Here is a 23759-nt window from a genome sequence, read left to right on the forward strand (position 1 = left end):
ACAGTAGCAGAGTCAGTCAATTGCTTGGTGACGGATTTCACGGGCCCCACCACATCTCCCGGGTCCCCTTCTGCTTAGCGTGCTGCGGGGCTGGGATCTGACAGAACCGCAGAGCTCTCAGACACTACCTCCCGCACACGAGGAGGGACGTCTTAATGTGAACAGTCTCGGCCTCAGATTGTTCGGAGCAAGGCTGAGTGGGACGACACAAGGAATCACCAGGAATCACCGCAGAGCTGCCGGGGGAGGGTCTCTCCAGCGCTTTCCATGGGGTTCTTGGAAATGAGTGTTATCAAAACCACTCGTCTTCTGCACTCCTGCAGCGTCTTATCGTCCCCATTTTAGAGATGAGGTGAAGGGATGCTCTGAAAGAAACACAGCAAGGCTTTGGCAGAGCTGGATGTGAACACAGGCCTGTCGGATCCGCGGCTGCCGACTTGTCCATCGCCCCAGGCAAACCCTACCTACAGTTATTGTCCCAGGAAAAGTCCTGTCCAGCTTCCCCTGAGAGCCCCACCCAGACAGGGCATTCAGTTATTTACATGAGCAACGAGAGGAAGACCTGAACTTTATCCCATTTGTGCTTAGAAAGGACCCTCCGCTCCCTTTAGAGGCGGGCAGGACGGGAATGAGCCTCCCTTTGATAGAAAATGGGAAACTGAGGCCCGGAGAGGGTGGGTGCGTCTGGATCGGATGCAGCTGGTCAGTGTCCAGGGTCAGGGTTCCTGCAGACACAGCTCCCCCTTCCACTCCCTGAGACCCACACTGAACACTCACCCTCCAGGAATCAAACCACCCCCACGCAGCCCGCTGCCACGGGAGGGCCTCCCGTGCTCCTCCCAGCACCCTGACCTCCCTCCGCCCTGGCGCACGGGCACCCCCACCTGCCCTCCCTGTCCACATGCCTTTCCTGAGGACGGTGATGGCCGTAGACCTGCTCACCTCTGTGGCTCCAGCAACCAGCCCGGGGCCTGAGTCCTGCAGGGTTCGAGGGGCGTGTGAAAGGAGTGGACGAGGGAATGACTCCCCCAGTGGGCGAGATCCCACCAGCTGGCCAGGACCCGGCTGAAATGTCCCCTCCTTGGAGGCTCTTACCCTGGGTTCCCAGAGCATCCCATAGACACTCATCAAGCCGTGTGACTCCATCTCGGGAGGTCTGCCTGCCCCCTTGGCTTCCCTCCTCCCTGCATGCCAGCGCTGCCACCGTTAAGCATGGAGGGGAGCACAGACACCCAGGCAGACGACAGGGAGGTGCATGAGCAGGTGGGCAGCAAGAACCCTTCCCTTCTGGGTGGTGGGTTGGGTTGGGTTTTTATTTTTTTCTGCAGGCAGCTCTAGAAACCCAAGGGTGGAGATTGAACCAGGGCCTCAGCTGCCAATCCCACCCTCGGTGTGGGCTGTGCTCCCACCCCCTGGAACTCACCTCACCCTCCCTCACATCCTCGGGGTCTCAGGCCCCCCCCTTCAGAGCCCTGTTGCCCATAGCAACAGCCCCAGACCCCCAACCCCCCGCACAGTGAAGCCCTCCAGGCCTTTTCTCCTTCGCAGGCTTTCCCAGTAGATGCCAAGGCCTGTGCCCCCACACCATTCCAGAGCTGGGGCCCAGTCTTTTCTTCCAGAAACATTCAGAAGAGAAGCTCCCGAGAGTCCCTCTCTAGCAGGAGAGGACTTTCTGGGGTGATGAAAACAGTCACATCTGTGCTGTCGAAGGCGGTCGGCATAAAACCTCGTGTGTGCGGCACCTCAAGTCACACTAGAAATGTGGCTAATGGGGCTGAAAAATAAAATAAAATCTGCGGTATTTCATTTTAATGAATTACAAAGTAGCTACACGAGGCCATTGCGACCGCTCCAGACAGCACAGTTCTGGGGCCCGTCCTCGCGCCGCCGGGCCTCGAGCCTTCCTGCTGCTTCCAGAACATCCTGGGGCAGTGGCGGCTGCTCTGCCTCGTCCTTTGCTGTTGTCTAGTCACCGAGTCGTGTCCGGTCCTTTGAGACCCCATGGACTGCAGCGCACCAGGCTCCTCTGTCTCCCATATCTCCAGAGCTTGCTCAGACTCATATGCATTGAGTCAATGATACCACCCAATCATCTCATCCTCTGTTGCCCCCTTCTCTTGCCCTCAATCTTTCCCAGCATCAGGGTCTTTTCCAGTGAGTCGACTCTTTGCATCAGGTGGCCAAAGGACTGGAACTTCAGCTTCAGCATCAGACCTTCCAATGAATATTCAGGGTTAATTTCCTTTAGGATTGACTGGTTTGATCTCCTTGCAGTCCAAGGGACTCTCAAGAGTCTTCTCCAACACACAGTTCAAAACCATCAATTCGTCGGTCCTCAACCTTCTTTATGGTCCAACTCTCACATCCATACATGATTACTGGGAGAAACATAGCTTTGACTATATGGACCTTTGTGCGCAAAGTGATATTTCTGCTTTTTAATATGCTGTCTAGGTTATCACATCTCAAACAAAACAAAATTAAAAAACAACCTGCAACCCAAGTACTGATGTTATCCTTGCCTTTTATTCCAGCATCTCCCAGAGCTCCAATATGTACAAACTTCATTTATACACATATAATATACACCATATATACGTATTTATATACACTCACACACCAGCCCACACGCTCTCATACACTCACACGCACGCACCCTTCCAGGAGGGTCGTGCGGCCGCCCTTGAGTGCCCCTCGGGCCCAGACAAGAGGTGCTGGGCTTGCCAGGCAGTTGTGAGGTTTTGTGTTTTGTTTTGTTTTTTGCTTTTAAAAAGAAGGCCATCTCCTCCGGAGGTGTCCTCCGTCTCCCCAAACCCAAACCACTCCCCTAAACACTCTGAATTTTTTTTTTTCTTAAAAACGAAGAGGTTTCCCTATGCTCCGCTCAGGTAGAAGACGGAGTTCCAGGCCCATCCTTGCGACCTCGTGCAGGCCCCTGGAAGGCGAGGCCACGCAGTGCTCCCAAGGGACCCTGGACTGTAGGAAGGGCGCACGGCAGGCCGAGAGCCGGGCAGGCTGCAGCCAGGCCTGCCACCGCGTGGCCTGGGCGTGGCTACTGCGAGGCGTGGGCGGGGCTACGGCGTGAACTGGGCGGGGCTACGGCGAGGCCTGGGCGGGGCTACAGCGTCAAGGGCACCTGCCAGATGAGGAGGGTGCTGTCCGTCTCCCCGCACGGGGCCAGCTTCCCGGGGCTGCCTGCGGCGCTGCCGAAGTTGCGGTAGCCGCGCCCTCCGGAGATGATGGCCACGGAGCAGATCTCCTTGCGGTGGGCGTCGCGGGCACAGGGCCGGCTGCGTACCCAGACGTCGGGGTCATCCACCATCTCATAGATGGAGCCGTCCTCCTCGCTATGCTCCAGGGCCGAGCCATCCGTGGGCTCCGGCTCCCGCACGGACAGCAGCGGGCCGGGGAGGTGGGAGGTGGAGCGCAGGCGGTACTGCAGGAGGATGCCCTTCTTGCGAATCAGCTCCCCGCCCACGTGGCTCGCAGGCATGGGTGCCGGCTCGGGAGCTGGCCCGTCCGGCTTGTCCTCCTCGGCCTGCTGCCCCTCAGCCTCCTCCTGGTCGCTCCGCAGGATATCGGGGGCCAAGATGCTGGTGGCCACGGCCAGGAAGGCCACGGGCCCACAGTGCCCGTTGAGCGAGACCATGCCTTTCCCTGCAGGAAGAGGGCAGAGAGAAGGGGCCCAAAGGCCCAGAGTTTTAAAGACCCATTGAGTCTGGTTGAGAAGGGGATGACAGAGGACGAGATGGTTGGATGGCATCACCGACTCAATGGACACGAATTTGAGTAAGCTCTGGGAGTTGGTGATGGACAGGGAGGCCTGGCATGCTGCAGTCTATGGGGTCGCAAAGAGACAGGACTGAGCAACTGAACTGAACTGAATGGAGTCTCTTGGAGAACTTCCTGGGTTTCATTTTTGGCTTATTTTGGTTACTGCAATTTACATTGGCAGCTTCCCGGAAGGCCATGGGTCTGGAGGAGTGCTTGCCATGCTCCAGGGTACTTCCTTTGAAGAGTGGAGCAGGGGGCACAAGTGACCGTAAACCATGTGGGGAACCTTGGTGTGGAAGCACCTGCAGCTCCCTGCCTGGGCCCCCCTCACGTCTCCATGCCTTTGCCCAAGCCGTCGCCTCCACCCAGAGAGCCTTTCACATCTGCCTGACTTGACAACTTAGCCTTGAGGCCCAGCTCAGCTCCTCCACAGGGCTCCCTTCTCGCCTTCACCCATGAGAGATGATCACTCCTGTCTGTGTGCTCCGCTGACCCCAGGACGCCTGCCATCATAGCACCTGCTGCCCTGGCTACACCACCCCACCAGACTTTCAGTATGTGGGGGCAGGGTCTCTGCCCAGCACATCCCTGCAACCCCAGGACGGATCCCAGGATGAGAAAAATGACGTAGTGATGAGACCAGGAAAGCAGTAAGTCCTGTAGTTTAGGAAGAGGGTCTTCTCTGGCAGAGAGGCTTGTGGTCTGCCTGGGGTTGGTCTCCCTCGGGGCATCTCCCTCCCACTCCACTCAGCCCTGCCCTCCTGCAGCGGCCAGAAGAGGCCACTTCATCATCCATCACTCAGGGCGGAGGCAGAGACGGGGCCCAGAGCTCTGGGGTCTTCCCTGACCCTAGATCCCTGCACCACGTCAGGGCGGCCCCTCCTCTAACCCAGGCAAACACAGTTGCACATGGACCTCTGACCCTGTGAGCCCTCAGTTATTTCTGTCCCTGGAGCTGGGACACGTGGAAGCTGCTGTGGCGGCAGAGCAGGAGAAGGCCAGCAGAACCTCTGCTGTTAGTCGGGTGTCTCGGCCAATCCTCAAACCATCTGGCCAAGGTGCCTCCTATGCTTAGTGCCAGATGAAGTAGTTCAGTCTCAGAAAGACCTGCAAGGAGACTGCAGGGCCAAGGTGATTTAATTCCACTGAGCCACCGTGTCACCAACAGTGACAGAGGACACGGGAACGGACCCCTGTCCCCAGATGAGAAGAGAGCACGCGCATCTGGGCACAGACCCACCCTCCCCCGGCCACGTGCAGCTGACTCCCGGGTCCCACCTGTGATCTTAGGGATGCCTTCCAGCCGAGGCACGGGCAGCAGCACGATGACGCCCTGGTCGGTGCCCACCCAGAGCAGACCCTGGCAGATCAGCAGGCTGGTGACACACAGGTGCTTCTGGCCTGCGAGGGAGAAGCCAGCATGAGCAGCAGGTCCTCTCGGGGGGTGGCGGCGCAGGGGCCCCCAAAGCTGCGAGAATGGCTCCCCGGGGCTGCTCTCCTGAGACAAGCGAGAAGCCGGACGGCCTTGGGATTAAGGAGTGGGGCTTGGGAGGCTGACCTGGCTGGCGTCTGGGCCTGGGCCCCCCAGCTGAGCACCCCACCCACCCAGCCTCAGTTTCCTCCTGGGTAAAGCGGGGCTGCCTTGAGGAATCAATGAGAGAATGCCACAGTGCTGGCCCACGTCAGCTCTCGATGCAGTGGCCAGCTCACCTGGCACGAGGTGCAGGCTGAGGGGCCGCCCATGCCAGGGACATAACTGGCCAGCTGGGGAGTAGAGGCCTGGGGAGGTGTGGGTTGAGGGTGAAGGAGACAATGCAGAAGGGATGTGCGGGGAGGGGTCTGGGCGAGCTGGCAGCCCTGTGGGTTCCAGCCCGGCCTTGACATCTTGCCTGCACGGGCCTTCCTCTGGCAGGGGCCCAGCTGCAATCCCTGGACCCCACGGTGAATGGGCTCCCAGAGCCAGGAACTAGCGTGTTTCTGACGCCGGTCCAGACTTGCAGACCAGTTCTTGTCGTCACCCACCAGGCTGGCTCTGCCTTTGAGGGGGAGCAGTGACCAGGGGAAGGTGGGTCCCTGTGCCCATCATGGGGGGAGATGCAGTGTGGGCCACACAGCCCCAAGCTGAGAGCAGGGTGCCAGGCTCAGGCACCGGGTCCAAATCCCAGCTCCACTGCCTCTTGGCTCCACGTCCCAGGGCCAGAAACAAAACCCCTCTGTGCCCGGGTGCCTTCACGTGCACGGGGCAACAATGATGATGTTTCACAACCTCATCCTGAGGAGTAAATGAGCCAATGGCTGTGAATCACGTAATCCAGAGCCTGGCACGGGGCACGCGCAGGTGGGTGCCGGCCACCATCTCTGCTGCTCTGCAGCTGACAATTCCAGGCAGCGGGAAGGGGTGTGAGGGAGGCGCTGGGAGCCCAGGCCTGCTATCCCAAAGGGCTGTCTCACCCCCGGCCGGGATCCTTCTGCCCACTGACAGACCTGGTCTCCTCAAATCCCAAGTCACGCCGCAACACGAGAAGAGATGCTTGAGACAGGGCACTCTCGAGCTGGGCTCGCGTCAGCACCAGCAGGAGGGCCGACGCCCACGGGGCCAACCCCGAGGGGCAGAGCAGCCCGCATTTCCAGCAGGTTCCCAGGTGACACCCAGGCTGCTGGCCCCGGGGCCACTCTGTGAGAAATACTGCCTTGCAGTTTCCAAAGCACCTCACACCCCTGTCCTAGCCCGATACAAGCCTTACAACAGCTGAGAGGTGAGCATGACCTGGATGCTGTGCCCATTTTCCAGAAGAGAATATTAAGGTCCAAAGAGGTCACCCAGCTGGTGAGTGCGGGGCAGGGGGCGGTGGGAGAGGAGCAGAGCTTGAGTCTGTTGCATTTACAGCCTAATGCTTTCACACTGGCCATGCCTCACGGCAAGTGGGGGCCTCGGTTCCCTGACCAGGGATTGAACCTGCGGCCCCGGCACCGGAAGCTCGGAATCTTAACCTTTTGGCTTCCACGGAGTCCCTGCCTCTCTGGAGCAAACTGCGTGCGTTCCACACCTGTATGTGTATGGGCTTCCTCTGCAGAGTCTCAGAGCAGACCGGTGCACAGTGACCCCAGAAGGAGGGCTTACTAACTTGGGGTTCACACAGCATTACCTGACACACTGGTCTGATACCTTCACCCACCTGCTCACTCAGCACCCCGGCACATCCCCAGGACCTACTGTTGTGGGGGACACTGCACGTGGTGCTCAAGACAGAGGGGGAAGCCCGCGCACAAAGTGCTGTTCCTGAGGAGCAAACATTCTGGAACTTTCTATGACAATGAAAATGTTCTCTGCCACGCTGCCCAGTTTGGTAGCCATCAGTCACATGTGGCGACTCACACTTGAAACGTGGCTAGTGGCACTGAGGGGCTGAGTCTGTAACTTCACTTCACTTTAATCTTAATGGAAGCTACCATAATAATGGGGGCTTCCCTGGTGGCTCAGACAGTAGAGAATCTGCTCGCAATGCAGAAGACCTGGATTCGATCCCAGAGTCAAGAAGAGCCCCTGGAGAAGGGAATGGCTCCCCACTCCAGTATGCTTGTCTGGAGAATTCCATGGACAAGAGGAGCCTGGTGGGCTACAGTCCATGGGGTCGCAAAGAGTCAGACACAACTGGGCAACACACACACACATGCGTGCGCGCACACACATGCACATGTGCACATGCGCACACATGTGCGTGCACGCACTTACACACGCGCACGTGCACGCACGCTTACACGTGCACACACACGTGTGCACACGCGCACACACACACACACACACCCCTATTAATGGAGCCCTGGGAGGGGGAGGAGGAAGGGGAAACACAAACAAGGAATGAGGACGCCAGGCAGAGATCCCCGGGGGGACGAGGCAGACAGCAGGCAGGAGGAGCCTCGGGTTTCGTGCCTCACCCTGCTTCCTGGGAGGGTGGGGGGGCAGGAGCCGGGAGACCAGATCTGATGACAAGGGGGAGGCAGCCACACCAAGACCCAAGGGTCTTCCTGGAGACGGCACGTGCAAAGGCCCGGTGATGGGAATGAGCCAGCGGCTCTGCGGAGGGCGGAGCCGGCGCGGCACGGGGACCAGGCACCGCGTGATGGCCGAGATGGCCAAGGGCAGGCAGGAGGGTGACCGGGCCAAGGAGGGCGGGGACTGTTCACACGGCACGACGAGGAGCGGCTGGCGGGTGTGAGCGGGGGGGGGGCAGCGCACCCTGATTTTAGAGAAGCCTTTTGGCTGCAACGTGATGGAGGACGGGGTGGGGTGCAACGAGCAGAGACACGAGCGAGGCAGGGATGATGGCATCCGGGGCGCGGTGGTGACAGGGAGGCGGCGAGAACCAACACGTTGCAGACAGGCCTGCTGACAGACTGCAGGGAGGGGAGGGAAGGAAGGACAGCTCCCAGGTCTTCCGTGTCCAGCAGCCGGGTGCAAGGCAGTGCTGCAGACTGAGATGGGCGAGGAGCAGGCTGGGGTGGACGTCCAAGTTCAGGACTGGATGCTGTCTGAGACGCACATTAGACACCCGAGTGGAGCTGTCGGCAGGCAGTGGGAGGTAGGAGTCCAGCGGTAGGATGCAGGTCCCACAGGTCACATTAGTAGTGTTGATTCCATGTGCAAATGCAAACCAGAGCGGGGGAAGGAAGCTGGTGCGCCGGGGGGAGCTGGGAGTCTTCTCTGCACCCGCATCAATTCGGAGAGTGTGGGCCCCCCACCACCAGGACCGGCTCCTAGGACGTCCGACAGCAGGCGCCCCAGCCCTCGGGACTCAGGAAGCACAGGAGGCCCGGGCTGCGCGCCCGCCCCGTCTTCTCTCCGTGGCTCAAGCTCTGTAATTCCTCTGTGTTCTCTCTGCTCATGTACTGTTTGCCTCCCCAGATATAAGCTTCCTGAGGGCAGGCAGCTTATCTGTGTGTCAAAATTGATTCCCCACCTCGCTGATCAAATACCCTGGCTCCTGGCAGACACCTGAAGAGGATCTGCAAACTCAGATCCAGCGAACAGACTAGTGGTTACCAGTGGGGAGAGGGAAGGCGGGAGCGGCGGGAGAGAGGTGGGCGATTGGAAGGTGCGAAGTGCTGGGAATCAAGTAAGTACACTGCAAGGATATACTGCACAGCTCACGGAATAGAGGCAGTATTTCACAGTACCTGTGGAAGGCCCACGACCTGTCAAAACTGGGCATCGCTACGTTGCACACCTGCGACTTCTATAATAGTGTAAATCGAGTGCAGCTCAGTAAATACTTGTTAAAAGGACCTGTGATTAAGTGACAGGCTGAACGACTGAGGGCAGAGACGTGAGCAAGGGTGTGGGCGCCGACGCCTCCTACCAGCTGCGCGGAGCCACAGGCCGCTTTCTGCCATCACCCAGCAAACATCCCCTGCTCAATTTTATGATTATTAGAAATTTTATATGTGTATATAATACACACTGTGTATGTATAAATACACACACACATACCCACACACTATACACACAGTTGAGCACAGCTCTTAGCCCACAATATACAATCAATAAGTGGAGGCTATTAGGAAAATGTGATTATTAAAAGGACCTAGACTCGAATGTTTTAAGTTCAGCTCCATTAGAGCCAGAAATCCACAAAAATAGTCAAAGCCAAGAGGAGGAGCAGTGGCAGATGTCCCCATCCTACATGCCTCCTACATCCTACACGCCTCCCCTCCTTCTCCAGGGCCCCAGGGACCTCAGGACCAGCAAGGGACCATCTCCTGATGCCCTTCCCTCCCCTGAGACCCCCGGACCACAGAAACCCGGCAAATGAGAGGGAGGTGGAGAGCAACCGCAAGAGGCGCCGGAATGGAGAAATGACTTCATCTGCAGACCGGGTTCCGGGCCCTTCCTCCTCCCGCTTTGCCTCGAGGAAAAGAGTGAGGCACTTCACAAACAGTCCGAAAGGGGGGAAGAAAAAGTCTAATGGTGGATAAATATTTTATCACAGAGACTTAATGCGGCAGTGCTCAACTCACCCAAGCCATCTATCTGGAGATATACAACTTTAAAAAGCTCAGGCTCTCGGAGAACATTTTATTAATGACCTGTCTAGTTAAGAGGAGGAGGGAGTTTAGGTTCAAAACTGCATTAATACCAGTCGGGGAGGCGAATGGAGGAAAGGGTGCCAGGAAGGCAGTGCGATGAATTTTTAACACGCCCTTAAAAAAATCCACACTTAGAGGAGGAACAAATTCATTAGTAATTATGCGATTATTTCATTTGGTGGCGTGGGGGAAGAAAAAAATTCCCTAAAAGCCTTTTTAAAATATCTCTAATAAAGAATTTAAGAATCCTGCTCGGTTCCTCCGTCAGGACACAGTGTGGGGTGGATCTGAAGGCCCCCTTCCCCCAGGGCTGGCTCCTCTTGGGCTTGGGGCCTCTCGGCCGGCAGGACCTGGGGCTGTGACACCTGCAGCTCCCAGTGTTAGGAAAGGTCAGGCCCGGGGGGAGGCCCAGGGCAGTAACTCCCAGGGACCCTGGGGCGCTGTCCTCACCGTCTCAGGTGAAGACCCGCGGCTGCCCTGAGAGGTGGGGCTGGAGCGCCTGGTCACGCAGCTGGAAGCTGGCAAAGGCAGGATTCTGGCGGGGCCTGTCTGACTCTGGGCTCTTATCTGGCCCCACGAGCTCAGCTCCGATCTCAGGCCCTCGTCGTACAGATGGGGAAACAGAAGCTGGAGAAGTGGGAGGCCGCCCGGTTAGCCCGTGAGACGGCTGTGACCCAGGTCCTGGCTCTGGGTCCCTTAGCAGAGTGACCTGAAGCCGGTCGTTTAACCTCCGGGGACTCCGGTTACCTGTCCTGCAATCATCCTCATGATCACGATCGCCCTTTCTTCTTTAAGTGTGTTGAAAGCGTGTTAGTCGCTCAGTCGTGTCCGCCTCACCGCGACCCCACGGACTGTAGCCAGTCAGGCTTTTCTGTCCATGGGACTTCCCAGCAAGAATACTGGAGTGGGTTGCCATTCCCTTCTCCAAGAGACCTTCCTGACCTCGGGATGGAAACTGGGTCTCCTGCATTGCAGACACATTTTCTACCGTCTGAGCCACCAGGGAAGTTCTTTTTTAAGGGTAACTGTAACTGCTAAGGAACAAGTCAGTCACTGGACTTGAAGACGCGTTTTAAACCCACAGGCAGGTGGCAGTTGTGCTGTAGGAGCTGCTGGTTTTCTGCCTGCAGCAGGTCAGTCCACAAAGCCTGCCCCCGACCGCTGGACTAACTTGACTCTTTCTCTACTTTGCTCCACCCGCCCAGACTTTATTGAGAAGATGAAAAAGGCCCATAAGGTTATCCATTTTTTCCCATTGTTCCACTAACGTGAAATAATTTAGCTATCAGCACAAATGTGGAAATATTTCTGTGATACTGAGAAATTTTTACTGTAATTAAAATAGGTTTACCTCATATAATGGCTAAACACTATGAGAGACAATGAAACTGAAGCTAAAAAATAGAAAAAGGAAAGGAGGAAGGGCGGGAGGGCCCATAGCAAACGCCCCCCAAGCCCTCACCCCACACTCTGGGGGCAGGTTAGGAAGGCGTTTGTTTTCCTCAGGGATGACCCAGTATTTACCTGGAGTCAGGAACCACTGCCCACTCCACAGAGGGACCAGAGGCTCCGGAAGGCAGACAGACCTGCTATGAGCCCACAGTGGCCGAGCCGGAACCCTGACCACCTCTGCAACCACCTCTTCCCCTGTTACAGGTGGCGAGGCTCTGAACTGAGTCCAACCTGACGTGACTCCCGGTCCTGTCTCTGGCTGTGCAGCCACGGGATAGCCACTTTACCCTGCCGAACAAACCTCAGTTTCTGCATCTGTAAAATGGGGACAGTAAGGTCCCGATTACGTAAAGCCCTCAGCGCCCAGCTCACTGCAGGGCTCCTGGCAGAGTGCAGCCACTTGGTACAGTCGCTGTCGCTGTTGATCGTGTTGTTGGTAACCATCCCCTGCTACGGCCACCAGTCTGGACTCGAGGACTGGCCGTGAGACTGGCTGAGGGGAAGCAGGAGCCAGGGTGATCGCTGGGCACCCTGTGTGGAGTTAGGGATCCGGCCTCTGGGGTGGAACAGAGGCCGCTGTGGCCTCTGAGGTGCTGGCTGGCGTTGACTGCCCTCTGCCCAGCCTCATCGGGCAGGGAGATCTGGCCCCCGGCTCAGCACAGGCCACTCCCGGCCTCTGCGGTGGCCATCTGCAGAGTCCTTGTCACCATCAGCTCCCGGGCCAGCCCGCCACGCCTGCTGTTTCCCTGGCCCTGGGGTCCTTCCCCCTGCTGCCCCAGCCCAGCCTGCAACCTCCCAGACCAGCTCCGGGTCAGTCTGTCTGGTGGAAGCTCGGGGGCAAGTCAAGCTGAGGCCTGCTGGCCCTGAGGGCTGCTCTCAAGCCGGCTGGGGGCAGCGATGGGCCCTGAGCATATGTCTGTCCTGGCTCCCAGCACAGCTCACAGGGCTCAGCACTAACGGCGAGGCCTGTGGCCACTTCCACGGAGGCCTCGGCAGACTCTGGGCAGGGGGCAGGGTGCCAGGTGCGCCCAGAGGTAACCCTTTCCGTGGGTCCCACAAACAGCCCTGCAGGAGGAAGCACCAGCCCCAAGCAGAGGATGTCCAGGGCCTTCACCCTCCCCTTGACCCAGAACCTGATGGCAAATTCAGAGGGACACCTGCCTTTCTTTACAGACCTCTAAGGAAAGAGGTCCATATTTGGCCTTCTCTCTTTCCCTTTGCTTATTCTGAAGGGGATTTGAGGCAGAATTGGGTTGGAGGAGTGGCAGGTACAGGTGGGCCCAACCTCCTGCCCAACGTGGCCTGTTCACAACCTGACTCACGGGAGTCCCCAAGCTTGGAGCCTGCCTCCACGGGGGCCCCGGCCTGCTGTGCCTCGGGGACGGCCAGAAGGGCTTCCGGAGGGCAGGCCTGGGTTCGAACCCTCAGCCAGCTGCTTCCTCTGGGGGGCCCGGTTCTCAAGGCCGACCAAAGGCTGCCTCGAGGGCTCACGAGACGAGCTGGCCCGGCTTGGAAGCCGCTTCCCCTGTGCCTGCTCCCCCGTCCGCAGCCCCCGCCTGGGACGGCAGGGTCTCACCTGGCAGCAGGAAGGTGGTCCTGGTGGCGATGTTGATCTCCTGCAGATGCTCCAGTGTCTCGGTGTGGAAGAGGCGGATGGAGGAGCCGGAGGAGAAGGCCATCCAGACGCCGCTGCCTGCCTTCACCATGTGGGTCACGCTCACGGCTTCGTCCTGGTGCGCCTCGAAGCTCTGCTGCAGCGCAGGAGGAGGGCTGTCCGTGACGGGCCGGCCGCTCCTCTGGGGGCCAAGCTCACCCGCCTCCGCCCAAACCCGGGTCAGAGCAGGGGGACCTCAGAAGCCCCGGGCCAAGCTCACCCAACCCCGAACTTGGGTCAGAGCGGGGGGACCCCAGAAGCCCCGGGCCAAGCTCACCCAACCCCGAAGCCGGGTCAGAGCGGGGGGACCCCAGAAGCCCCGGGCCAAGCTCACCCAACCCCGAACTTGGGTCAGAGCGGGGGGACCCCAGAAGCCCCGGGCCAAGCTCACCCAACCCTGAACCCGGGTCAGAGTGGGGGGACTCGGGAGCCCGGTGCCCGGGTCAGAGGGACGGGACTTGGGAGCCCTGGGCCAGGCTCACCCAACCCCGAACCCAGGTCAGAGCGGGGGGACTTGGGAGCCCTGGGCCAGGCTCACCCAACTCCGAACCCAGGTCAGAGCGGGGGGACTTGGGAGCCCCGGGCCAAGCTCACCCAACCCCAAACCCGGGTCAGAGCAGGGGGACTCCAGAAGCCCCAGGCCAAGCTCACCCAACCCCGAACCTGGGTCAGAGCAGGGGGACCCCAGAAGCCCCAGGCCACGCTCACCCAACCCCGAACCCAGGTCAGAGCGGGGGGACTTGGGAGCCCTGGGCCAGGCTCACCCAACCCCGAACCCAGGTCAGAGCAGGGGGACTTGGGAGCCCTGGGCCAGGCTCACCCAACCCTGAACCCGGGTCAGAGTGGGGGGACTCGGGAGCCCCGCGCCCGGGTCAAAGGGTAGGACTCGGGAACCCCGTGCCCGGGTCAGAGCGGGGGGACTCGGGAGCCCCGCGCCCGGGTCAGAGGGGAGGACTGGGGAGCCCCACGCCCGGGTCAGAGTGGGGGGACTCGGGAGCCCCGCGCCCAGGTCAGAGCGGGGGGACTCGGGAGCCCCACGCCCACGTGCTGGTAAACACTTAACAACTGGCGGGGGGACCCAGGTGTGTTGTGTCTGTGGATCCCTGGGGAGTCAATACTTCTGAGGTGGCCCAGCTCGCGTGAGAGCACTGAAGGAGGAACAGAGAAAGACAAGCGCACACCAGGCTCTACCGTGACACAAGGGAAGGACGGGGCGGCAGGTGTACGGAAGGGGACCGGCAGCTGACGCACATGATCCAAAGGTACAAAGGCACAGAAGGAAGAATTGATGCCTTCTAACTGTGACGCTGGAAAAGACTCTTGAGAGTCCGTTGGACAGCAAGGAGATCCAACCAGTCCATCCTAAAGGAAATCAACCCTCAATATTCATTGGAAGGATTGAAGCTGAAGCTTCAATACTTTGGCCACCTGATGTGAAGAGCCAACTCATTGGAAAGGACCCTGGTGCTGGGAAAGATTGAAGGTGGGAGGAGAGGGGACGACAGAGGATGAGGTGGTTGGACGGCATCACTGACTCGATGGACATGAGTTTCAGCAAACTCCAGGAGATGCTGAAAGACGGGGAGACCTGGTGTGCTGCAGTCCGTGGGGTCACAAAGAGTCGGACACAAGTGAGCAACTGAACAACAACAAGAACAAAGGCACCAACAGAGCGGAACTGCTGGGGAGGGAGGCGGGTGGTGAGAGCCGGCACCTCATCTTCACCGCAGGGAGACAAGACACGTGTCCAAAACTTGGTAAATCCAGAAACAGTGGCGCAGACAATTAAGAGTCACAAGGGAAGTACCTGATGGTTTAAAAACAGGACAGCTGAAAGTATTTCAGGAAGCAGGACTGGAGATGGGGAGATGGCGGGTGGGAAGGGCATTTCCAGATCGACCTTTCCATGCTATTAGATTTTTTTTTTACAGGTGCATATAAAATTTTTATCTTAAAAAGATAACTCTTACAGAGCAAGGAGATAAACGCCCAGCTTCCCATCCAGTTCAGGAGAAAGTCCAAGTTCCCTGGCTCAGCATTTCAGGCCCAGCTCTGCCCTAACCCCCACCTTCCCTGTCCAACCAAAGCCCGGGCCCGAAGGCTGCTCAGACGCACTCTGCAGCCACATCACTGCCCTCACGATGGCCGGCCTGCCCTCCTGGAACAGCTTTTCCGCACCTGAAGACTTGGCCTCCACGAGGCCCACCCGGGCGCCCTGGCCCTGGCCTTCTGCCTGCCATCTTCCAGCCTGGCGCCATGTATTCCACTCTGGCCACGCTTGGCTCTCTCCCACGCTGGCCCATGGACTCCAAGGACAGACACTGAGCCTCAGGCCCTTCAGCGTGCCCGGCAGAGAGCTCAGCACACGGTAAAATTTGATCAAAGAGCAAATGGATGGATGCTTGAAATCCAGCTACGATACTGAGTTGTTACTTAAACAAAAACCCCCAGCACAGCAGACTAGACAGATGCCCGACCACTAGGGACAGTCAGGTAACTCTGGCAAATCCACCCAGTGGACCGTACATCTACTCAATATCATGTTATCGTTTACAGAGACTGGGTGATAAACATAGAAAAGCATGAATGTCATAGCAGTTATTACAAAAAGAAACAAAAGAGGCCATCTCCAAAACCAGGGGAGGGGAGGGGAAGAGGTGGGGGGGAGGAGAAGGGGAGAGGGGGAGGGGAGGGGGGAGGGGAGGGGGGAGGGGAGGGGAGGGGAGGGGAAGGGGCGGGAGAGGGGAAGAGGGGGGAGGGGAGAGGGGGGAGGGGGCGGGGCAGGAGAGGTGAAGCCTGCACAGTGAGGATTATTCCAGGGCAGAACCTGGTGACCTTCCTCCTTTCTGTTTTTTCCTTTTTTTTTCCCTATAAAGAACAGATCTTGGGTGGAAGCCCACGACTCCAGGAGATGTTGGCTAGAACATGGGCGTGGAATCAGACCTGCTGTTAAATCTTATTTCCTCAGTAACTTCCCCAGCTGGGGCCTCCATCTCCCCATTTGTAGGTGGAGGTTGTTATAAGGGTTATAGGGACTTCTGGGTGAAGGAGGGTTTAGCACAAACCCAGTTCTTAATACAGCCTCCTTCGTCCAACGGATGTTCTTGAGGGCAAGGAGGGGAACGTCCACGTCTCTGGCCTCTCACTCAGCCCCGGCAGCGCTGGCCGGAAGCTCCTTTCTCTAGAGGAGCTCCTCTTCAAAGAAGGAACCCCTTTCGGTGGTGGGGTCGGGGGTTATCTTCCTGCAGCAGCCTGCACTCAGCTTTCCTGAAGGCCCAGACCCAGGCGGAGCACATGGTTCCAACAGGACACCCCCTCCGCCGGCTGAGGCACCAGGAGCGCCATCGCAGATTAGACCCTGCAGCCAGAGCCACAGTGCCACCTAGAGGGGCAGCCGACGGACGGACAGGGCAGCGGGACGGAAGGGGCCGCCAGTGGGCTCTGTCTGCAGACTCCTCCAGAAACCGGCATGCACACACTGACACACCGGCACAACAGGAAGGTGTGTGCGTGCTCACACGTGTGCTGCAAGATTCCTGCCTGGCTCCTCAAGGAGGTCAGAAGCATTTCCTGACTGCGAAAAAGCCAGACTGCACTGCAAGCACAGAGAGACCTGGGCCCACGGAAAGCTGCCCCAACTTTGCAGCCAGTCAGCCCTGCATGCTGCTGTCGGAATCTAATTAAAAGAGAAGTCAGCAGCGGAAATCCAGGCTCATTTCTCCAGAGGCGTAACAAGTCTGTCTCCAGGCCCAAAGGGCTTTGCCCGAGGCCTGTGCAAACCTGCCAAGTCCAATGGCGAGGCAGGGCGGGGGCGGGGGGTGAGGGCAGAGATGGGTATGAGCACCGGCAGCTCCAGCCCCAGCCCCTCACTCCTCAGTCATCTCTGCCCTGCCCAGGACCCCTCCCCTCACCAGGAGCCTGCTGGGGGAAGCTAGGTCTGGGTGCACCGGCTGGGCCTCCTGGGCACATGGGGCAGGGATGGGTGGCACCCTGGCCTCGTGGGTCCCCAGGGGGCTGAGGGTGCTGAGTGCAGCAACCCTGGGTGGGAGCAGCGGCTCAGTGCTGGGAAGCATGCATCTCATTTTGTTTCCCAAACATGGGGTGTTTGGAGACAGGAGCTCAGAAATCCTTGCCCGGGAGGCAGCCAGGCCATCATCCAAGGCTGGATGAAACACTACCCACCTGGCACCCTGATTCTGGGCCGTGGCTCCCCATTCTCACCTCTGGACCCCTCCTCCAATTCCTGGCCAGTCTGGGGGGCCCAGAAGTGGGGCGCTACCTTACTGTCTAAGAGGCCTCTACCCCCGTTGTCCCTGAAGAAGGTCCCTGGCCCAACTGTGCAACCAGCCCAGTCATGCCCCTCTCTGAGCCCCAGGAGGCCCAGCGCTTCCTGCCCACGGGGCCCCTAGGTTCCAGGCTATTTACTGGCTGCCTCCCTGGCACTGGGAGCTGCTCTGTTAGGATGAGTCTGGATCAGAAGTCTGCACACAGCGGCCCTCGGGCCATACCAGCCTGACACCTGTTTTGGTGAATCTACTTTTATTGGAACATGGTCACACCCACACAGAAAAGAATCCATTCAAGTAGGTTGGGAACTCGGCCCTCTGACTACACAACATCAGTCCTTGTTTAAGGACAAGAAGATCCACAAAGAAACCCTGAATTCTACTAAGTAGGCTTGGTGGTGGTGGTGATGGAACTGGCACACTGATTCTGAAACTATGTGGTGTGACTTTATATTAGGAGCCAGGGTAAACAGCAGAGCTGCCCAGCTGGCGGCAGTGGCAAAGAACCTGCCTGCCAGTGCAGGAGATGCAAGAGATGCGGGTTCGATCCCTGGGTCGGGAAGATCCCCTGAAGGAGGAACGGCAACCCACTCCAGTGTTCTTGCCTGGAGAATCCCATGGACAGAGGAGCCTGGCGGGCTACAGTCCAAGGGGTCACAAAAAGTCGGACTCAACTAAACGACACAGACAGAGAGAGAGGGGGTAAACAGCAAGAGTCAAGTGTAGCGTGAGAGGCGGCAGGAGAGCTCTGTGACCTTGGGTTTGAGTCAGAGGTATCAGTATGAACCTGAGAGTTTTCTCCCCGGCCCTGTGCGCTGACAGTGTCTGGAAGCAATGACACCCCAACAGCAGTGAGCACACCCCTTCTGGGTTTCTAAATACCATCCCACATGAAAGGGAGGCATGCGGGGCGCCCTGGAGAAACAGTGCTTGGGGCAGGGGAAGTGCCAGGTGAGCGAAGAGCGTCTCCGGAGGCAGAAAGCCAGGGGGTGACCAAAGAGTGATGGGAAGCATCCAAAGGAGCCAGGAGCCAGCCCAAGGGGCTCCTTATGGCCGAATCTGAGACCATCTGAGCATCAAAAATAGCAACAGTGGTCCTGGTGATAGCTCACTGGGCCTTAAAAATAATCGGTGCATTTGAAGTGGTAGTCTAGGAGGATAGTTACGTGGGGGTGAAGGACAATCCTCTTTAAATAAAAGTTTGCAGTGAAAATTCGCTGAGGAACAGGATATTCTCCCATTTTTGCAAGAATTACCCACAGTAACTTCAAAGGGAAGCTGGTAACTTGGTGACCGGGAGGGCTGGCAGAGCCCACCTTAACCAAGCGACCAAGGATGGGACCAGCCTACACCCTCCCTGCCTCCTAGCAATGTGACAGGAAAGCCCTGCACCGAATCGGGCCAGACGCCCCCACTTCATCAGGACAGAAGAGTGGGGCAACTCCAGCTGGTGGGACGAGACACCGGCTTGGACTTCTCAGAAAAGTCACTCTCGTGGAGACCCCACACCCAGAAAAAGGCGGGGAGTTATCCTAGATTAAAAGGAGGGGAGGGCTTCCCTGGTGGCTCAGGAGTGAAGACTCCGCCTGCCGATGCAGGAGACACAGGTTCGATCCTTGATTCGGGAAGGTCCCACATGCTTCAGAGCAACCAAGCCCGTGAGCCTCAACTACTGAGCCTGTGCTCTGAAGCCCGGGAGCCTCAACTACCGAGCCAGCGCCCCAGAGCCCGCGGTCAGCAACCAGAGACGCCGCCGTGATGAGATGCCCGCCCACCGCCGCACCCCCGCCCCCACAACTAGAGAAAAGCCCACACACAGCAACGAAGATCCAGTGCAGCCAAAAGTAAATAAACACAGAAAGTTATTTTAAAAATAAAAGGAGGCAAAAGAAATACCACCATCAGATGCAACATGTGATTCCCAGCTGGGTGCTGGAGGCGGCGAGGGGGAGTGGCCATGAAAGGTACTTGGGGGACAAACTGGGGAAATGGGTCCCTGGACGGTAGACTGATGTGAACTTCTGGGCACGATAAAGCTTTTGAAGTTAGGTAAGAGGGCCCAGCTGAAGTATTCAGTGTGAAGGGTAAAGACGTCTGCAAGTGGCTTCTAAAGGATTTAGCCCCAAACAGCGTGTGTGTTTGTGTATGATATGGGGTACACGCGTCAGAAAGAGAAAGACAAATGATGCGTGTCAATGCATGTGTATGGGATCTAGAAAGATGGTACTGATGAAACTATTTGCAGGGCGGCAGAGGAGACGCAGACATAGAGAATGGACTTGTGGACACAGCGGTGAAAGGAGAGGGTGAAGCGTATTGAGACGTGGGAACACACACGCTGCCGCACGTAAACGAGGCGGCCAGCGGGAGTTTGCCGTGTGACGGGGCGGGGGTGCTGAGCCCAGCGCTGGGACCACCTGGAGGAGTGGGGTGATGTGGGAGGTGGGGGAGGAGGTTCCAGACGACGGGGACAAGTGTACCACCGAGGCTGATTCATGTTGCTGTGTGGCAGGAGTCAGCACGATATTGTAAAGCAATTATTCTCTGATAAAAATTGAAAAATAAAAGCTGTGGGGGGGTGGGGGGAGTTATTAAAAAAAAAAAGGCTGGCAGCTGGAGGGAAGGGCCTGGGGCTGCCTCGCGGCTCCTTTCTCGATTGTCATGGAGCTGGGAGGACCTGCCTTGGGTGCCGGGTGGTTCACGGGACACGGCCGGCGGGCCGTGAGCGCCCCACGCCTGGGGCTGCGGCAAGGAGCTGGCAGGCAGCGGGGACGAAGCCGGGGTCGCGCGGCCGCCCACGGGGCCTGGGCCCCTCGCCCTCTCCCTGCGGCCACAGGGCGGTCCCGCTGCAGACCGCTGCTCGGAGGGTCTCAGGTGAGCGATCCCACCCCAGACAGGGCTGACACAGCCCAACCGCATCCTGCACGATTTATGCGCCTCCAGGTGACACGGCTGCGCCTGTTTCCGTCAATTCCCAGGGTGAGCAGCTCAGCACTCCCAGTCGTTAGGGCTGAGATCACGCCGCAGAGCCGGGAAGGGGGGCTGGGGCCTCTGGGGGCCGGAAGCTTCGGAGGAAACAGCAGGAGGCCGGCAAAGCTACTGCCCACTGAGCGCCTACTGTATACCAGGCCTTGTCCATGCCATGCGGAGTATTTCATCTTCCCGGAGGTCTTCATGAAAGAAGAGGGAAAGAACCCAGGAGGGGACAGGGTGAGCCCAGACAACCCGCCGGGCAGGGGCAGAGCGGGGGCGTGGGGCGGGCGTGCCCCCGACACCCTCCTGCCGAGCGCCCCGCAGGGCGTGGGCCTGAAGGGGCCCTTGCCTCCCGGTCCCCAATCGCCTAGGAGGTTGGGTCATGGGCCCAGAGACCACCCACAGAACTCACCAGCACCTCCCCAACTCTGCCTCCGCTCCGTGCCCCCAAAACCTGGGAGGAGGTCCCCACCCGCCAGCCTCTCCTAACAGGCAGGTCTGAGGCTCTGAGAAAGCTGTGGGGTCAACTCAGCCAGCCAGGGCCGCCGGGGACTGAGACCAGAGGTCCCGTCCGAGCCGCTGCACTGTGTGCATTAGCACACAACGCCCTTCCCCGATCTGCCTGATGCCGCCCAGCACTTCACAGCTGAAAAAACAAATGGAGAGGCTGAGTGCCATTCACAGAGGTGCAGCACTTGGAAAATCTGGGGGGAAAGCCAGGATTCCAACTTAGGGTGCCACACTCACCCTAGTTTGCCCAGAGAGGCCCCAGTTGTAGCACTGGGAGTCTAACTCCTTGTCTGGACAAAATGGGACAGTTGGTTACCCATTTACAGGACTCCAGAGCATACACCTGACCTCCATGGACAGACACCTTTGGGGGGCTCCGTCCAAAGCTTAACACTCTGCCTCCGGAACCTGACCTGGTCAAGACCAAGGATCATGTGCTGGGAGGGAGGCTTAAGACGTGCCTCCACCTCTGCCTTTTACCAGCAAGTCCGTTAAAGCCTCTGGGCCTCAGTTTACTCATCTGTAAAGTGGGGATGAGGCCATTCTTCTGTAACAAGAGACTTCTGGCTCAGAGCCACCCAGGGAACCTAGAAGGGATAGACTGATGGACAACATCCCTGCCCCAAGACCTATAGCCAGTCCCAAACCTGTCTTCAACAAGCTGTTTTTGAATTGACTGGGCAGAAATTTGGTGTGTTTGGTACATTTTTCTAGAAAGATGATCAATAGTTTTTGCCAACATCTCCAAAGAGTCTGTAAGCCACTCACCCTCCAAAGTTAAAAATTCCTGCAACAAGTGCCTTCATCACTGAGTACACAAGGAGGCGGGTGCAGACTCCCTTTGCCACCACGGCCACGCGAGAGCGGGGCCCACGGGAAGTGCCATCAGCAGGGAGGCCTGTCCCGCCGCCGCCATACCAACGCTCTGTCTTTATAAACAAAACTCAACGTCAACGTCCTGTGACAAATCACAGTGAAAACGAGAAAATAAACAACAGCGGTAATGAACAAAACCAAACAAACCAAACACCACTAACCCGAGCTGAAATCCACCTGTGCATTTGGCTAGAAAACGTCTCAGAGCAGGAGCTACCGACATTCTGCTCATTAGTCCTATTTAATTTCCTTTTGTTCTCTTCAATTATAGAAGCCAGTGGGCGCAGCGTAGAGGAGGGAGCTGGGGACCAGGTGAAGACCGAGCAGAAGACGCCACATATGCAGTTGGCACCTGGCACGTCTGGGCGCCCTCGCCGCCCGAGGGGAGGTGGGACCGCAGAGCCTCCGGTCAGACGGTCAGACGGGGAGGCCACACCAGGACTCAGAGGAGGAGCCACCGTCCTGGAGGCAGCGGGGCTGAGCACACAGCCTGACCCGCCTCCGCTGGGACGTCGCCGCGGCCGGAGCGTGTCTGTCACTGTCTCCTGCCTGCGAGACGCGGTGAGGCCAGGGGCGCAGGACCAGGCCCTCGGGTCCGGGGCCCAGCTCCACCTCCTGCTGCCCTAGTTTCCTCACAGTGAGAAGGGAGGCACTGAGGTGACCAGTGCGTCACAAAGAGCGGGATGCGACTGGGCGGAACTCAATCGGACAACCACTGCAAAGGTTCCGTGGGCGCCTCCTCACTGAGAGCCTGGACCAGCCTCTGGGTGAGACTCCATCAGCCTTAACCCACGGGGAGCGGGAGGGGACCCCCTCACCACAGCCTCACAGGGGGCCGGCCCATGAGGGTGGGCCGCTGCCGGAGCCCAGGGTCGGGCGTGGAGTCTGGAGCTGAGGGGCTGGAGCGGCCGGGGCAGAGGGAGCCAGGGTGCTCAGGCCGGAGCAGGGCGAGGTGTGAGGAAGCTGTGTTCCAGAAAGGTCCGCCATGGAGGCCTGGCTTTGATCCCAGCTCCGAGGGGCGGGTGGCACTGCACCCGCCCACCCTGCCCAAGCCCACACGGCGCTAGTCCAGGCCCCCTTCACAGGCACGCGCTCAGCACCCACGGGGACCCCGCTCAGGACAGCCTGGGCCCCGGGGCCCCGGGCTCGGCAGAGAAGGTGAGCCGGCCCTGCCAGGCAGCATCCCGCCCTCCCACGCGGGGCGAGGCCCCGGGGAGGGTCCTGCCTCAGACCAGGCGCAGACCCACACCCTGGACGTGGGGGCCACCTGAGAGGTCAGGGTGCACCGTGACCGAGGCAAAGCCGGACCCGTCCCAAGGGGCCGACTGGGGGGCCAGGGGACCAGAGCTTCCTGAGCGGCTCGGCGGGTGGAGAGTCCGCCCACAATGCAGGAAAGTGCAGGAGATGCGGGTTCGACCCTCGGGTCAGGACCCCCCCACCTCCTGGGGGGTCCCTGTGACCCTGAGGAGGTCCTGCAGTCTCCACAAAACAAAGGCTGACACCCTCCCCGCCCCGTGCTGACGCCTCACCGGGCAGGACTTGGGAGTTTTATGTGCATCTCGATGCCGAGTCGTGAGGCAGGGTCTATAATTCTCCCCATTTTAGAGGTGGGGAAACTGAGGCAATCGGTCGTGGAGTCAGGGGCTGGAACAAGCCAGCCTGGCTCCTGAATCCACACTGACCCACCGTCTAAGCCTACTGAGACCACAGCAGGGGCAGCAGGCAATGCGTCTCAAGGTTCCCACTGGGCAGATCCTCCCGCAGCCCCACAGCCAGGTTTGCTAAGGCCAACACACAGCCAACCGTATGCACGCTCAACACCGGGCACCAGCCTAATCTCTCCCGGGTGATCCCTCCTGCCCAAGCGTCCCATACCCACTGTACGAAGGCCCAGCCCGAGGCCTGGCATCCCGTGGGTCCATCCCCGGCTGACCGTGTCTTCCCCAAATCCCAGGGGACTGGATAACCGCTGCTACGCTGTCTCCTCCCCTAATTATGCAGCAGGGCTCAGGGGGGAGAATAACCTCTGGGGACCGGGGGACAGCCTCTGGCAGCCAGAGATGCTGGGGGACAGGGCTCAGAGGGCAGAGAACCGCCGTCCACCCCACTGCCACCCTCTGCCCCTCCCGCCATCATCGCCGCCCCATCCT

General features: G+C 58.9%; 1 protein-coding gene across 40 annotated transcripts in view; it reads right to left on the bottom strand.

The window, feature by feature from the left end:
- Window positions 1–2507: 2507 nt before the first annotated feature.
- Window positions 2508–23759, bottom strand: part of ARHGEF10L (Rho guanine nucleotide exchange factor 10 like) — a 155125-nt gene continuing 133873 nt past the window's right edge. For 22 of the 40 annotated variants that reach the window (XM_081580933.1, XM_081580930.1, XM_081580910.1 and 19 more), the window contains 3 exons: window positions 12887–13061; window positions 5053–5175; window positions 2508–3657 (listed from right to left, as the gene is read on the bottom strand). In XM_081580933.1, the coding sequence (XP_081437059.1) occupies window positions 3119–3657; window positions 5053–5175; window positions 12887–13061 (837 nt within the window). In that variant the 3' untranslated portion in view covers window positions 2508–3118. The remainder of the gene's footprint in view (window positions 3658–5052; window positions 5176–12886; window positions 13062–23759) is intronic. The other 18 variants (XM_081580934.1, XM_081580915.1, XM_081580926.1 and 15 more) reach the window with 1 other exon arrangement.

The sequence above is a fragment of the Giraffa tippelskirchi genome, chromosome 3 (genome assembly GCF_054371585.1).
Source record: "Giraffa tippelskirchi isolate mGirTip1 chromosome 3, T2T-mGirTip1v1.2.pri, whole genome shotgun sequence".
NCBI classification, from domain to species: Eukaryota; Metazoa; Chordata; class Mammalia; order Artiodactyla; family Giraffidae; genus Giraffa; species Giraffa tippelskirchi.